The 16,701-nt window shown below is 38.1% G+C and overlaps 3 protein-coding genes across 5 annotated transcripts in view; 1 reads left to right on the forward strand and 2 right to left on the reverse strand.

The window, feature by feature from the left end:
• Window positions 1-139: 139 nt before the first annotated feature.
• LOC124635032 (ATP-dependent RNA helicase dbp2-like) lies at window positions 140-8,068 on the forward strand. 2 transcript variants are annotated; one of them, XM_047170783.1, is made up of 10 exons: window positions 140-331; window positions 404-1,091; window positions 2,409-2,556; window positions 2,782-2,900; window positions 3,234-3,470; window positions 3,589-3,745; window positions 5,559-5,698; window positions 5,857-5,956; window positions 6,363-6,494; window positions 6,967-8,068. In XM_047170783.1, coding segments are annotated over exons 1-10 (1,995 nt in total). In that variant the 5' UTR covers window positions 140-329; the 3' UTR covers window positions 7,239-8,068. The 2 variants fall into 2 exon arrangements, with proteins under 2 accessions (XP_047026739.1, XP_047026740.1); XM_047170784.1 differs by having other exon boundaries at window positions 6,363-6,507; window positions 6,967-7,171.
• A 1,412-nt stretch (window positions 8,069-9,480) lies between these two features.
• Window positions 9,481-10,753, reverse strand: LOC124635308 (ATP synthase subunit d, mitochondrial). Its single transcript, XM_047171176.1, has 3 exons — window positions 10,556-10,753; window positions 10,268-10,486; window positions 9,481-9,819 (listed from the first exon to the last, which is right to left on the reverse strand). The coding sequence occupies exons 1-3, from the start codon at window positions 10,672-10,674 to the stop codon at window positions 9,633-9,635; spliced, it is 525 nt and encodes a 174-aa protein (XP_047027132.1). The 5' UTR covers window positions 10,675-10,753; the 3' UTR covers window positions 9,481-9,632.
• An 881-nt stretch (window positions 10,754-11,634) lies between these two features.
• The window catches only part of LOC124635242 (protein trapped in endoderm-1), a 44,114-nt gene continuing 39,047 nt past the window's right edge, over window positions 11,635-16,701 (reverse strand). Inside the window, exons 5-6 of one of the 2 annotated variants that reach the window (XM_047171098.1) lie at window positions 13,875-14,077; window positions 11,635-13,643 (exon numbers count right to left, since the gene is read on the reverse strand). In XM_047171098.1, coding sequence (XP_047027054.1) covers window positions 13,265-13,643; window positions 13,875-14,077 — 582 coding nt within the window. In that variant the 3' untranslated portion in view covers window positions 11,635-13,264. Of the gene's footprint in view, window positions 13,644-13,862; window positions 14,078-16,701 lie in introns of both variants that reach the window. The other variant, XM_047171097.1, reaches the window with a different exon arrangement.

A 16,701-nucleotide genomic window follows, 5' to 3' on the forward strand; every position in this document is an offset into this window, starting at 1 on the left:
ATATGAAAATCGTAGAATGAGGTATAGAAGGTCACAAAATCGCCATAAAATTTAATAAACTACATAAATGGAAAAAGTAGGCCTCTTATACCGGAAACACAAATTGACATTTTGTCTAGTTGTCAGTCATAGACAAACTTAGGAAAAGTTTAAATCCAATATGGCCGACAGTTGGCATTTGCAGTAAAAGTCAGCCCAATGTTTGTTACGCTATTAAAAATATTACAACATTGAATAAAAATAGTGTAATTTGCTGCATATTTTCAGTTGTTGCTCAGAAATTCAGTATTGTTAGCATTTGTAGTGTTCCATCGCCGTGAAAACTTAAGATGTAAGTAATTGGCAGATGTAGGTTTCTTTTAGTTACAACGCTTGGTTTATTTACACGGATTTTATGAATTAGGTACGACGATAGACGTGGAGGACGCGGCGGGGGCCGTGGTGGCAGCCGCGGAGGCCGTGGAGGCGGCAGGGGTAGTTCACGGGGAGGACGGTCTAGTGATCGCTCCCTAGAGAGGGGAAGTAGCCGCTTCGGAAGCAGCCGCGGCGGTCGAGACGGGGGCCGCGGGGGACGCGACGGCGGCCGAGGCTTCGGAGGTCGCGGTGGCCGCGATGACTTCCGAGGCAATTTCAAGAATGACCAACCGGGTGGTAATCTTAGGAAAATTCGCTGGGACACAATCACTCTCACTCCGTTCCAGAAAAACTTCTATGTACCGCATCAGAACGTGCAGTCGCGCAGTCAAGCGGAGATAGAGGCGTATCGCAGCCAAAACCAGATCACTGTGAAAGGGCGCGATGTTCCAGCGCCGAGCATGTACTTTGAAGAAGGAGGTTTTCCTGATTATGCTATGAAGGAGATATTGAAACAAGGCTTCCCTCATCCTACTCCCATTCAAGCTCAGGGCTGGCCTATTGCACTGTCTGGGAGAGATTTAGTGGGAATAGCTCAGACAGGGTCAGGAAAAACTCTGGCTTATATACTGCCAGCAATTGTCCACATCATCAACCAGCCACGCCTGCTGAGGGATGAGGGGCCCATTGTACTGGTTTTGGCTCCAACTAGAGAGCTTGCTCAACAGATTCAACAGGTTTGTCTGATTATGTTCTTATCAGTTTCTGTTTTTATAAAATGTGTTATTAAATGACAAGTTGACAACTATGCCTGCTATTATTGGATTGAGACAAGATTGCCTGTTATGGGATCTTATCCATGGAAACATCAGAAGGACCACAATTAATAATTTGTCTCTAATACCTAATATAAATACTTTTAATTACAAAATGTAAGATGAGTATTTGTTTTCCATTGTGCTACTCCAGGCGTTGATCTCAATGAATGGAATCGCTGCGGAGATGACGGACAATCCGAGCGAACTGGAAATAGTAAATTTATCCAATTACATAAATAATTTGTAGAACTAGCTTATTGCAGGCAGGCTATGTTCGAAAACCTGATGAAAAATTTACATATGTTGTAGAATATGTTTGATTGGCATCCCAAAATTCTAAATTTTCTTGTTACTAGGTGAGGTTTCTGAACGTAACCTTATTTTTTTTAGTTTTGGGCACAAGTATTTTTGTTATTTCTTTTAGACCTTGCAGCTTATCTGTGGAATGCTTACTTTACTGTGTAGTTTGTTTCAAACAGCAGTTTGCATATCCTCACCATTCTACTCTATATTTATTATATCATCTTAAAATTTTGGAAACTATCTGTACACAGATGTCTATAATAGACTGGGTAGTAAACAAGTAGTTTGTATGTGGGGTAAACTGTCTGTGAACAAACACAAACTCATGAATATTTATAAATGTTTGATCTAGTTTCAATAATTCGGGATTTATATACACCTACAACTTATTTGTTATTTATCACATATCCAGTAGATTTTCTTTATTTTTGTTGTTTGTTTTAATCAATATATCTGGTATCCCTTTTGTCATGCTTTCATATTATTTTTATTGTTTATAAGTATGTAAGAGCAGATTAGGTGGGTTAGGCTCAATTCAGTAATTATTATATGTCCAATATGTGTTCAAGGCCAGTTCGTTCAGACATTGCCATTCTAGCAATGTCGTAATAATCAGAATCTATTAAATATTCTTGTTTAACATACAACACATATGGGCATAGCAACACCCACTTAAATTCATTTAAAATACTAAAAAAAGTCCTGGAATGAGTCATCTACTAACTTGTCTGTCATCTCCTATGATCCTATCTTATATCTCTTGCAATATAAAAGAACAATAGATCATTCAATACTTTAACTTGCGTGGATTCACGCTAATTTTCACACAAGATAATCTGCTCTTACATACATAACTATGATTTCTAAATCTATTTATCTAGCAAAATTAATGTAACACATATTCAGGAATTAAAGGTTTGTGTGCATTTGCAGGTGGCCAATGACTTTGGTCAGAGCGTGCAAGTCCGCAACACTTGTATATTCGGTGGAGCCCCGAAGGGACCACAAGGCAGGTGCCTTGAGCGGGGCGTAGAGATTGTCATCGCTACTCCAGGACGACTTATTGATTTCTTGGAGAAAGGTGAAAAAATCAAAAATTGTGTTTATTTGTTTTACTTAATTTATTACTTTGTTTATATATAGCCATGACACATAGGTAGCGATACATATTTGGTTAGTTGTCAAGTACAAATTCCTATATCTTGTACCTACATATAATAATTTGATTAATCTATTGAGTAAAAAGCGTAGGAAATTTTGATCTTTTGATACGCCAATTACAACTAATGAGCTATCTTGCCCACAGACACCACAAACCTACGTCGCTGCACATACTTGGTGCTGGATGAGGCAGACCGCATGTTAGACATGGGTTTCGAACCACAGATCCGCAAAATCATTGAGCAGATTCGACCGGACAGACAGGTAAACATCCAAACAAAAATGTTCATTACATGTTGATATCATAGAAATCTCAACAACACTCCTTCTAAATCTTTATAATATTATAGTTCGGCCATTCAGAGAATGCGTTCCTGACACGTCGCGATTGAACTGACGACGTAACTACATTCATTGATTATTGATATAATAATGTTGTTTTAATGCTCCTCAATTTTTAAAACGGTAAACAACCAGCAAAAATATTTTTATCGTAACTGCAACGCCATTGCAAAGTTACGTCGTCAGTTCAATCGCGACGTGTCAGGAACGCATTCTCTGAATGGCCGAACTATAATTCTGGTCCTTATCTCCCAGGTTCTTATGTGGTCAGCAACCTGGCCCAAAGAAGTGCAGAATCTAGCCGAGGAGTTCCTGCATGATTACATCCAGATCAACATAGGTTCTCTCAGCCTGTCTGCGAACCACAATATCCTTCAGATTGTAGACGTTTGTGAGGAATGGGAGAAGAATGATAAGCTGATCACACTGCTCACTGAGATATCTTCAGAGGAGGAAACTAAGACTATCATATTTGCTGAGACTAAGAGAAGGGTGAGTTTTTCAGGGTATAAAGACTGCGGGAATTTCCTAAAACGTTGTTCGTAACCAGGTACAATTATGTTACCTATCTCTTGTTGTATTACCCTTATTGACGCGAATTTCTATCAAGGTGGATGAAATAACCAAAGCTATCAACCGTGCGGGTTGGCGAGCCCTCGCCATCCACGGCGACAAGAACCAACAAGACAGAGATTATGTGCTCAACCAGTTCCGAATGTCCAGCGGCGGGATACTAGTCGCGACCGACGTCGCTGCCCGCGGCCTTGGTAAGTACTAACATCCTGTATTTAGAGGAAATAACGGAATTTTTTCATGTTTTACAGCAGGGAACGGGTGTTTGTTGAGTGTTAATCACCACGCTTGCTCAAGGCGGATTTGCGATTTTATACTTTAGCTGTCTTAATTGATGTCCAAGATAAGAAAGTGCAAATAACTTAATAAAAGTTAACTACATCGATCCCGCACACTCGTACTTGAGAGGCAGGTGCTTAAACCAGTAGGCCATTCAGGAAAAGCTAGGGACATTGTGTTGTGACTTTGTAACATTGTTTAGGGCCGAAAAAAATAAATACCAGCACAGAACTACCAAATATTATTAGCACTTTTCGCTTGCAAGACACTGTAAGTTGCCCAGAAGTTACGATCTTATGTTTGTGCCACCGATCAAGTTTTTAAGTTTATAAAATGGTGGTGAATGTTCCCGCCAACTGATGAGGGCATCAAACAAAAGATGAAATGACACAGTTGCGAGTAAGAGAACCATGAAATGAGTAAATATACCTCTCGCACTGTAACACCGGGGTGTTGTAATGGTCTAAGAGATGTCAGGGGCGTAGTGGAGGTATATGGATGCCATTGCTAAGTGAACAGCGCATAGTTTTCATATTATGCTTATTCAATGTGAAAATAGGTTCCAGTATTCACGTTTTTTGCACAACAATACTCAAGAAGATGTACTTCCACTTTGAATTATGATAGGATCATATAAAACTAGTAAGGTATGAAATATGTATTTTTATGACCTAATGGTTCATGCAAGAGGTGGCTAAAAGTGAATATTGGAACAGCCACCATGTATTTATAAACACAGCAATGGTACGATGATACTGCTATATTCTCGGGCCACGATAAACTTATATACTCTGCTGGTAGATATTTATATTTATGTAACGTTTCTTATTATTATTCAGTAATTTACATATCAGAACATTTGTAACGGGCTTGAAGTTATGAATAATATACTTTCGCCACGCCAACAGTGTAAAAATCTACCACAGACGCAAACATCTTAGCCCGATAATAATAAAATAAATTTCCATGACTGACTTGGCATTATTCTCGATTGTTTTTCATTTCAGAGGCGCATGCGTGCAGTGTTAACGGCTAGACTATGGTGTGTTGCTGACCTGACCAATACCTTGTTACCAATCGTAACCAAACGACAGTTCTCTGTCAGCGCACACTATTTCAATATGAGCATGCTGCCTCTAAACATTAAACTGGGAATTGAGCATAATCAATTAAACAACATGGTCTTATATTCAAGAGTTTCCAAATTTGGGGTTACCATTTGGCTATAGAATTAAAATTTAACGTAAGACCATATTAGAGCAATACATGCTTGGTTATTTGTCATGAGAGATTTAATATGAAGATTTGGCCTGCCCTACGCAACTGACAGCGCGGTAAGAGGGCCTAATATAAGTCAGCACACCGTTTCTTGGCCTTCACACTCCGGACTGACGGGCATAATACAGTTATTTCCAGTTTAGCGGAGCCTGAGCAGCCGACACGCCACAAGGTAAATATTATGTGTCTTACATTGTTGGGATGAGCGTTCTGATGCGACACTTACGGCAAATGGAGAACAGAATTATGAGTTTATGTATCCATTTGCTGTAGGCCTGCATGTGTCAACTAAACATTTTCAAATAAAACAAAATTAGAGTTAAGATAATGGTCCATTTTGGTCCTTGTATACGAGCTCTCATCTCAAGCCCATAGCTTATCTTGTCCAATACATACATTTGTTCTGCGAGAGTTATCTCTTCTTGTACTAACGTGATGGCTTGGGCGCAGATGTGGAGGACGTGAAGTTTGTGATAAACTATGACTATCCGAACAACTCTGAGGACTATGTGCATCGTATCGGTCGCACGGGCCGCTCGCACAACACCGGCACGGCCTACACGCTCTTCACTCCTAATAATTCTGCTAAGGTACATATTATTCTTTACCATATTATTTTGTCAATGTTTATAAACATATAAAATTATAGTTTCTTTTACTTTATTTTTTCTAATATAAATAATACTTTTATAACTTATTTCTAAATTTCAATGGTTCCTAAATGTTAATATTTGGTGTATATTGACAGGCTAAAGATCTGATGAACGTACTGCAAGAGGCGAATCAAGTGGTGAACCCCAAGCTGATGGAGCTGGCTCAGTGTGGCATGGGATTCAAGGGAAAGTACGGTAAGTACCCCATACAGACTGCGAACTTATTTAAGCTTACAGACAAGGACAGAAAATTATGTATCCATCTGGTCCTTTGAGTCTATTTTACCTAATCGAACTTTTTTGCTCCACTATAAAAAAAGTACCTATGCAAGTACTTTTTGTTACCATGTTGTATTTTGTATTTTCTTAAATGTAATACATAATTTTCTATAACAGTATATATCATTGTGATCCCTATGTTATCACCCGAGATTCGGGAGAACTATTTCCACACCGTTGTAATTTATAAGTGTGAAGATGAGAAAGCTGCGATGTTACATCAAAATCGATCCAAGTTTCTTTCTAAAACTGTAACAAACATCCATATTGCCATATATATTTTATAAGTTACCATGAATAACCCAGCAATCTTTGTTCCCAGGTCGTAACCGCTACCGCGACCGTGACGAGAGCGGCGGCGGTCGCTTCGAGCGCGGGCGCGGGCGCGGCGGCCGCGACGCTCGCGGCGGCCGGGACTCGCGCGGGGGACGCGGCCGCTTCGGGGGAGACCGGAGTCAGTACTGATTGTGTGTCTTGTCTTGTAGCTCTCTATGTGTGTTGTGACACGCTTCGTTTTGTTTTTTTTTTGTTGCCAGTTATTTATGTTATTTTATGTTCCTTTAACAAGTCCCAAAGTAATCAATGCTTGTGCCAAAGACAATTGATAAAAATATAGATTTTTTCTTAGTACAATAATTCAAAGAACATTTATCCGTGTTACACGGAAGGGACCTTTAGTTAAAGAATAAAGTGTGGTGTCTTTAATCATTACGTATATTTTTATCCAAATCGGTTGAATTTATGCAATTACATGCAAACGAACAAGCTGACCATTTTGTTATAATAGTAGGAAGATTGGTAAATAGAACATGACATATTATCTAACAGGAAACAGGGAAATATTACTAATTTCAGGCTTAGACAAAGCCTGTAACCAATAGTAACCATTAAACGCCCAAAATAATTCCATATAAATCGCCCAACAGGCTCAAGATGGGACGACTCAAATAACGACTATGACAGCAACCAAAGCTCATACAACACGCGTTCATACAACCGAGACAGCAGCCGCGACAACTTCCGACAGGACAACGGGTTCCGAGGCCGCGGCCGGGGACGCGGCGCCGACTCCCAGCCCTTCCCCAGCAACTACAGCTTCAACCAGAACCAGGGCTTCAACGTCCCGCCCCCGACCAGCTACTACAACATGTACGCCCAGCCCCCACCGCCCCCAGCCAACAAATTCGCCGCTAAATAGAAATTTATTTAGATTAAGATCAACTGGATGTGATGTGAAATTAGTGTTCATAGAATAAGGAGGTCGGGTTTCATTTGAGTAGATTTTTAAATTACAATAGGGCGTAATTCTACTGAATACGGCCTAATAGATGCAATATTATTAACTAGTAAATTAGGCGATTGTTCTCGTCTTTGAAAAACACTCAAATGAAAACGGCCTTAGCTTGTAATGTAATTCTGAAATGATAACACCAAACGGGTCCCTCCTGTAACTAATTTTACAGAAACGAATAGTTTCACTCGCGTCTAGTTGTAAAATGATAATAGTTTTAATTTTTATTTTTAAGTTTCTGTGAAAGTCATGCTTGGAATCGGACCTATGAGGTTATCATATCATATTTTGTAATATGGCATCAGATTTGTATACGTTTAGCGTCTATTTGGACTATGCAACAATAAACAAGAAACTATATTTGCCAAGAATAATTAGGATATTATTTACTAGAGCATTTTAAAATTAAGGATGATGTCTATACCTGCTGACTATAGTTTCAAGCTAATATCTGTGTTACTACATAGCTAAATCAGAATAGGATATTTTCAATTAGATTCGTATTTTGATCTCCAATAGTAGAATTGTGCCACTTATCAAGTGTCTTATGCATAGAATAATAATGTTTTATCAGAATATTTGTTTCTACAGCACATTAATATCCATAGCTCATTGCACCAAATCTTAGTTTTCTAAATGTAACATTCCTGCGTCGTGTAACTCTGTGACAGCATTATACTGGTGATTAATGTAATAAATTGTACAATTCACAGATAATAAAGGTTAATCGAATTTAATAACTGGTTTCATTGTAAATTCCTGCTAATCCTCCACCGTTATGAGTTTTCCTTGCTTACATTAGCCAAGGCTTTTGGAAGCACATGGGAATATACATTTAATCAAGCCATTTTAATAGGACTTGGGGCTAGATATATTTTTAGGTGCGAATTGAGAATTTTCTGGATTGTCTGGACTGGAGTAAGGCACTTGTCTCACCGGCAACGATTAACGAGTAGAGCTAGAACTAGAAACGAGTTAGCGAGACGCGGGGAGCGAGTGTGTAGTTCCGATATTTGTGTAGTTCGGCTATACGCGAGTGAGGCGGGCGATTACTCGCAGAATTCATCATCATCGTCGTCTGAACTAGATAACAATGATTTTTCCGTTTGTTGCCCGTGGTACTACCAGTAGTACCATCCAATCGGATCCACCAAGCGGTCTGGTAGTACCACGGGCAAGAAAAAACTGCCCGTGGTAATACTGTCAATATTATAGGATTTTTTCAACCCTTTTGTTGTCACAATTGATATGGTCATCCTAGAAAGAGAATTGAAATATATATTTTTTTAATGTGGATATATTTTGGTACTATTTCGTAAATAGATCTGGTAGTTGTGAAATTTTTCATTGCTCAAAATTGACAAGAGTCAAAACACTTAGTTTTTTTTTCACAAATTTTATAAGAATTGAATATTATAGTACTCGGCCGAGCACTCGTTAAAGTGTTTATACCAACCGAGCACTCGGCCGAGGATACTGACTCGCCGCTGTACTCGTTAGGTGTAATCGACCCATTAGATAGGCACTGTAGAGAAATTACCACTGGTTGCTCACTCGGCGTGAGTTCTAATCGCTTGGAGAGTGTCGCCGAGCGAGTGTTATCTAGCTTTTGTCGCTCAGCGACAAACTAGTGAAGCGAGTGCTCGCCGGCAGTGTGAACAGTCAGCGATCAACTATTTGTATATGCATCTCTTTTGTTCACTTGGAAAGTATATCTATTGTACGTTGCTTGAGCGAGGAAATAGCCGATAGTTAGTCGTTTTCTCGTCGTTGGTGGGACAACTGCCTGTCTGTCTATTTACATCTCATGTCCAAACTACTGAACTGATGGGAATGAAATTTTGTCACGGGGGACAAAAGACTAGAATTTTGTGCATAGATAATTTATATCTTGAGAAAGTAATTACTTTAGGAAAAGTTTTTGTACTAATTTCATATCAAATAAAATATCCTTTCAAATTACACAGCTTTATTATCCATTTTTGAGCACAGATGCCAACAAACTCATTCATACTCTTATGTAATTAACTAGAAATAGTAGGTCCTTATGATTACCTTTTTTCCCCAAAAAGGTTCAAAGAACCTCAACTTATGCAACAGTAGCAGCAACACACTTGATCTATTCTACAAAAAAAAAATGAAACAAAAATTGTAGTTAAAGATTTCATTTATTCCTACATAAATAGAACAAGATGATTGCAACTTCCTAAGAACCTTGACAATACTTCACAACGGTCAACTATCATTCGGCACTGATATATGCTGACTATATTCTGAAGCTGAGTGAAGGCGCTGATTACATTAATGTCCGGAATGTGCTGGCTTGTCAGGGTCGACATAGCCGAGCTGCTCATCGGGGGTGTGGGGCCAGAAGGTAGGCTTGTTGATGGGGTCGAGAGCTTCCTCTGGGTAGGCATCGCGGTAGTCTTCCATGGTCATCTGGTCGTATGGCAGCAGGGCCTTGATCTCGCTGATCTGTTTCTGGTAGCTGGAATGATTTGAAATGGAATATCAGAAATTAATGGAGTATAAGAAATATCATTCAATATCTTGTTGAAAGGTGGAACATGAATATTCATAAAATCTGCAACTGATATATGGAATATAGGATACCAGTTTATTATCCTGTCCAGGCTTGCGTTACTAGCTATAAGTTGATAGTTAACAGAATAAAATGCGGGTAATTAATAATACAGTTTCATTGAATTAAGCCATAGCAAAATCAAACTCAAAATGCTGTCACAGACAGGTTTTTCTGTAAATAAATTTCAGTTCATTTTCAGTTCAATATCGAATTGGAGCAGTGTTGGTCTATAATTTTTTCATCAAAATGAAATTCTCTGTTATATCACTACTTCATTATGCTGCTATAAAATTTTGTTCAAAATTGTGTGTGGGTACAACACTACACTGCAATGTAGAAGTTATTTACTTACCCAGCAATGTTAGCGTTTGATTCCTGGATGAAGGCTTCGATGGACTTCTTGACCTCAGCCCATTGTGCCTCGACCTGAGCGGTCTGTGTGTCAGCAGGGTACGGCACCTTCAGAGCTTCGTACTGCTTCTGGAAGGTGTCAACCATACCGGGGATGGGCACGGCATTCTTGTACTGGGCCCAGTTGATCTTCGGCGGCTCAGGTGGGTTAGCCAAAACCCTACAACAAGTAAATTAATTAACCAAAAACTAAAAACGAAAATTATGTAATCCATCGATCAAAACTAACCTTCGGAGATAAGTGTCGGACTTAATTTTGAAAGCCGCAAGGTGGACCTTCTGTTCGGCCGGGACCCTTTCAGCGAGGGCGGCCCAGTTTACGGAGCTCTGTGCAATCCTTTTCGCCATTTTTCGGCGATTTTTATTTCTTTCTACAAAATTACAGGGCTGTCAGGAAGTGGTCAAACGATAATAGACAACAGTAGTTTTCTTTCAAAAGTCTAGTTGAGATACGCGGCTTTTAAGCCAATGATTTGAAAGAAGTTGTCTATGATTTCTTCAAACAAACTACAGTTTTGCTTTCTTATTACTCGAGTTTTCAATATTGTAGAAGAGGTAAATAAAAATAAGCACAAGTAGCAATTGGTTATATTAACTAGGTTTGAATTGATTTATTTTAAAGTGCCATCTTCTGTAGTCTATCCTATGTAATTATTGATGAAATACTGGTTATCAAAAACAGATGGCGCTTGCGGTACCATTTCATCATTTCAGATAGGTCCGAATGGTTTTTGGCATAGGGTTCTGTAATACTTTTGTAAATGTTTTCAAGTTCTTATAAATCTATGTTTACAAGTTTATTCAATCCATGAGATGTGACACTCAGTTTTAACAGTAGCCAATTGGTAGTTCGGGATAGTTGGAATTGGGAGGATGATGATACATATAAAAAAAAACTATTTCAGTTGATTCAAAAAATATAGTATATAGGTAATGTATGTAAACTAGTATTCTGAAGAGGGGTAATTATATTTGTAGGTTTGTTCGTACCCTAGCTACTGAACTGATTGGTTTTGAAAAAATATTTTTTTTTTAGTTTCAATGTATTGACCCATTTAACGTGATTTTTGTCACTATAAGTTGGACCTAACTTGCCACTCTCATCTCGAATTCCGATTTTGAAATAACACTAAGTTCCGTCCGAGATGGTAGAGAATGATGTAAGTTCAGGATTTCACATATATCCCGTCGCTCTCTGATGATGATAATATCATCGAGAATTTCCTGTATTCATATGAAATTAAGTAGGTATTTTATGTATGGCCATGAATAAGTGTAGGGCAGAAAAGCCGGGATAATAACAACATATTTATATAAATACATTTATTTTACCTTTGGTTCACTTATTTATTAACAGAACTATTCTAATTACACAATATAATAAATTATTTTAAGCAAACATTTTCCTTTTTTGATACTCTGTCGTCACAAATCCTGATTAAAATAAATAGTAACTTTTTACGTTACCAAAACTGTTTGTATATTAAAATAACAATGTCAACATAACGGTTTCTCCCACGTAGCTATGTTTGAGGGGCTATTTATCCTAATTGACTTTTACATATCAGTCTTCACAAGAACTATTATTATTACAATATTTTGCTACAACTCAACGTGACAATTATTTGCCGTGATCATGAACAATTTTTGTAGAATATTGTTTTAGCAATGAACACTACATTGCACATTTGCTATACGCATTATAAAACAGAATGAGTCACAGTTTCAGAGAACTTGTTGATCATATTAAATTAAAGATAAAAACCAAGAGCAATAAAAATTGTTACTTTCATAGCTCAAAAATGAAAACAGCACTTCTTTGAAAAACGTTGATCGAGTTCTATTAATAACGATTTACATACTGTGTTTAGAAGTAGGCATAAAGCGAACTATTCGAAATATTGCAAAGGCTATGCATGGAAGGTGCTGCCGAAAATAAATGATGAATTACAAGGACTCAAATAAAGCATATTAGCTTAACTGAGTCAGTAAGAACAATGATACCTACTGGAATTGGAAGTGTCCTCATGAATCTCGTCAAACATTTGTCAGGTCTTTTTGAGGCGGATACAGACTAACCAAATTGCAATCAATTACACATTTTAGTGCCTGGATCCAATCTTACAGAACTGAACGATCGTATAAAAACTAAAAATAATTTATAACCTAAAGGAATGCATTCTTACGTTTAAATAATATTACATATATTATAATTATTTTCTTATCTCATTAAAGATTATTTATATAAAAAATAAAGGTAATATTTTACTTTGGTTAAGTTAACTGGTAAGCATCAATTATAGCTATTAGAACCTGATTTTATATACATATGTATAATTAATATTTACAGGAATTAGATTTACTGTGCACTCACTATAACATACTGTCTTTAAAAGTCGTTAAGTTTGTGCATTGAACAGTTACATAGATTATTTTGATCGACAGTCCAATAACACAAGGCTGTTTGGATCGTAATAGATTTTGTATATGTTATAGTTAGGAATAGATAAGAATTACAATCTGTAGTGAGCATACAGTTTCTAGTACATAAAATCATTTTTATTTCGGTCTAAAAATTGCAATCCACTTTTTACGACGTCGGCGCTCTGTTAATGAGATTCATAAACGTAGGTAAATGCAGAATTGGGTTAGCACTAGATATCTAGCGGACATAGTAAACTAAAAGAAACTCTAACGGGTTACAGCGCAATTTCTACGGAACCCAAAAAAAAAAACAACCAAATATAAGTTTTAAGCATACAAGTTTTAAGCAAATTAAATAACACTTTCCTGATGCTTAGGAATTTGTGTGTAAACTAAACTATTTTGGACGTTTATTGATTTACAATACAACGATAAAACTTGCAATCAACTTCAAACCATAAAGAATTCTCTCAAAGGAAACATTTCGTTTCGCCGATAGATGTCACTGGTGTATTCATAAATTGGCGGGCTTATCCTTCATGTGGTTTCGTTTTTCGGCGTAATGCGGGGAGTTAGAAGAATGGCCCATAGTCCGGCTGCCCCAGGTTGTCCGTCGGCCCACGGTGCTGTTCTTGCAGAATTTGAGTAGATTGGCGTAGGCTGCTCTGTACTGTCTGTTGGTGGCGGCGTAAATCAGTGGGTTGATGACGCTGGACGCCCAGGCGAGGATCGAAGCTATGATGTGCAACCAGGGGTAGGTGATCCCGTCGTCTGCCACGTTCATGATCATCAGCGGTAGGAAACACGCGAGGAAGCACAGGAAGATTGTCAGCATGAGAGTCGTTAGGCGGGAGTCCTCTTCTTTCTCTTTGGCTGTTTGACCGGATAGTTTGCTGTGGACAAGAAAGACCATACGTTTATTTCGTTCACACGCATTTCACTGCTCAAAATTAGTATGGAACCTTTAGCTTCATTCGAATATTCACGGATGCTACATGAATTTTTAACAACGGGACATAAAATCCCGGGAATATAACATCCCACCACCACTTAAAACTCAACACACCCAGCCCACCACCACATTAGCCACGCTAGTGACATGTGATCCTCACCCACATACACACCTGCGGCCCTCCAGCTTCCTCTTACTCTGGCGCACTCTCCAGTAGATGCAGGAGTAAGACACGATGATGACCACGCACGGCAGAGCGAAGCCGAACACGAATAGATACTTCTTGGGCGACTTGCCGTCCTTGGGTAGGATGGTGCAGGAAAACGTGCTGGCGTCTAGGCCTAGCTGGCCCCATACGCCGAGGAGGGGTGGTACCTGGGGGAAAAAATATTTGTGTAGTTAAAACAGAGCTTTGAACTTGTCAAAGAACCTAGATTCGCCTACTAAGGGCTTAACTTGTCGAAACTACGAATACCAAAAATGGAAGCTGCAGATCTTACACGATCTCGCCATCAAACGTAAAAGTTTGGCGAGTTTAGACTTAAGATACACACCTATGTAATTATTTAAATTTCAATAAAAAAAAGATTGATGAAATAAACTCCTAAGTATAGATAGAAAAAAATAAACCGGCCAAGTGCGAGTCGGACTCGCGCACCGAGGGTTCCGTACAAATGCTGTATAGATAAAAAGTGAGTTTCGCGCCAACCGTTCAGTTTAGAACAATCATAGTTATGGTAATTTCGTGAGAGTCAAAATAGTTAATATTTTTTATTTTATAATATAACTAAAATAGTAGGCCAGTACCTTGTAAAAGTTATTTTATTGAAGTTATTTATATACAACATTTTATAGTCATCATTCAGAAATCTGATTGAAAATAACTAATTATGTCTTAAAGGTCATGGGGCATATCTGACCCGCTTTGTAAAAAGTGGCGGACATGAATCAAAGTAGTTTTAAATCGTGGAGAATGGTATGACGTTTCTTTGAATATAAATATTTTATTAAAATTCTATGGAGACGAATGTCCAGGATCGTTTGAAAAATATAAAAGACAAGCAGTTTCAGAGGATTGTACAGGTTACAATGCTAGTTTTTATTGTTAAAAACATTTCATAAAGAAGGAAGGTGCCAATCCGGATGACCAGGATCTGATGAGGATCTGGAAACCCTGAGAAATCGAGGGCAACTCTTAAATATTGTAGGCACGCATCGAGTCATAACCAGACATGTGAGTGTATTTTTGAGGGTACTAGTAAACAGTGAAGGTTTGGAGCTGATTTGATTATGGAGACTACAGAGAGTCAAGGGAACTCCCGAACGGTATGTTGCAACTACCACGTGTTTGGGCTTATTTTATTCGTATTGGCGAAGACTTTCCACAAAGATAGGTTTGACTGCCATTGTGGGATCGACAGCTAAGATCAGATATAGTTATGGGAACTCCTTTACAATTTATAACGTAACCTTGTGTTGGAGCTTATTTTATTTTAGGTGATGAGAATTCACTACTAACTTGGGTTAAAGCAGCCATTGCAGGAATGGGATCTTTTATTTTTGAGGGATTAATCACCTAAAGAGCCCCAGTTTCAGGTTTTTTTCGAAACCGCCTGACGACTTGTAGCTGTTGAATTGTAACAACGACTTCTAGAGAGTAGGATTCGGGGCCGCTGGCTTTACGTTTCTAGAGCCTTGACAAAAGTGTAATTCTGTCCCTTTCTTTGTTTTATAAAGTCGGCATTATTTTATTTTGTAGCATTTTACAAACAAATCCAACTTCAAACATATAAAAAAGCAACAAGAAAACAAAAGCAAGAAAGAAATTAAAAAGATGTTAGGTGCATCGGTCTAGAAGTCGGTGTCTAGAGGATGCATCTATATTTATTTAACCACCGAGATCTAGACCGATGCATATAATCAGTTTTCTTGTTGTTTTAGAAGTTGTTTTTTTTTTTTTGTAAAAAGTTTTAATTTTTAACTTTTGTGAAAAGTTCTCGTCAATACGAATAATATAAGCCCAAACACGACGTAACTAAAACATACCGAGTTCTCTCGACTTTCTCACGTCTCCATCATCAGATAAGCTCTAAACCTTCACTGTTTGATAGTATCACCAGACATACATCTGAGAATCAAGTTTTAATCCTATGCATGCCTACAATTTCTGATAGTTGCCCTCGATTTCTGAGGATTTCCATCATCAGATCCTGACCTGATGACAATGGAAATAAACGGCGAGTATACTCTTTCACTACAAAGAAATGATTTCTCAAATCCGTCAAACTTGGTCGTTTAAATTCCCCATTGAAATGAGGAAAATATTTGATGTTTACACCTGATTTTCTCTAGATTCCCATGGTTCACATTGATGCGACTAATGCCATAGTAAATCAGAGCCTTTATCATTATACTGTGCTATATTTCGTTCGTATCCGCCGTGGGTATGGTTTTCATACTAAGGTGCCCAATGACCTTTGAATGATTTAAAATTTTTCACAGTTTAGAGGCCATTATATTTAAGAAGTGTTTGATATGAATTTCACTTTTTATTCAAAACTTTAATATCTCTACGCGTTCATGTGAAAAAGGGTAGGTAGTAAGTTTATAATTATTAAAAAAATATTTTATGTCATGTAAGCAAAACTAAAAAAGTCGTGGTGGCCTAAAAAAGTCGTGGTGGCCTAGTGGGTAAAGAACCAACCTTTCGAGTATGAGGGTGTGGGTTCGATTCCAGGGTCAGGCAAGTACCAATGCAACTTTTCTAAGTTTGTATGTACTTTCTAAGTATACTTAGACACCAATGACTGATAAAAAGGTGAAGGAAAACATCTTGAGGAAACCTGGACTATAAAGTCTGAAATCACCAACCTGCATTGAGCAAGCGTGGTGATTAATGCTCAATCCTTCTCCATGTGAGAGGAGGCCTGTGCCCAGCAGTGGGACGATAAAAAAAAAAAAGGCTGTAACAGCAAAAATAATATTTTAATATTTTATGT

The sequence above is a fragment of the Helicoverpa zea genome, chromosome 12 (genome assembly GCF_022581195.2).
Source record: "Helicoverpa zea isolate HzStark_Cry1AcR chromosome 12, ilHelZeax1.1, whole genome shotgun sequence".
In the NCBI taxonomy this organism is placed as follows: Eukaryota; Metazoa; Arthropoda; class Insecta; order Lepidoptera; family Noctuidae; genus Helicoverpa; species Helicoverpa zea.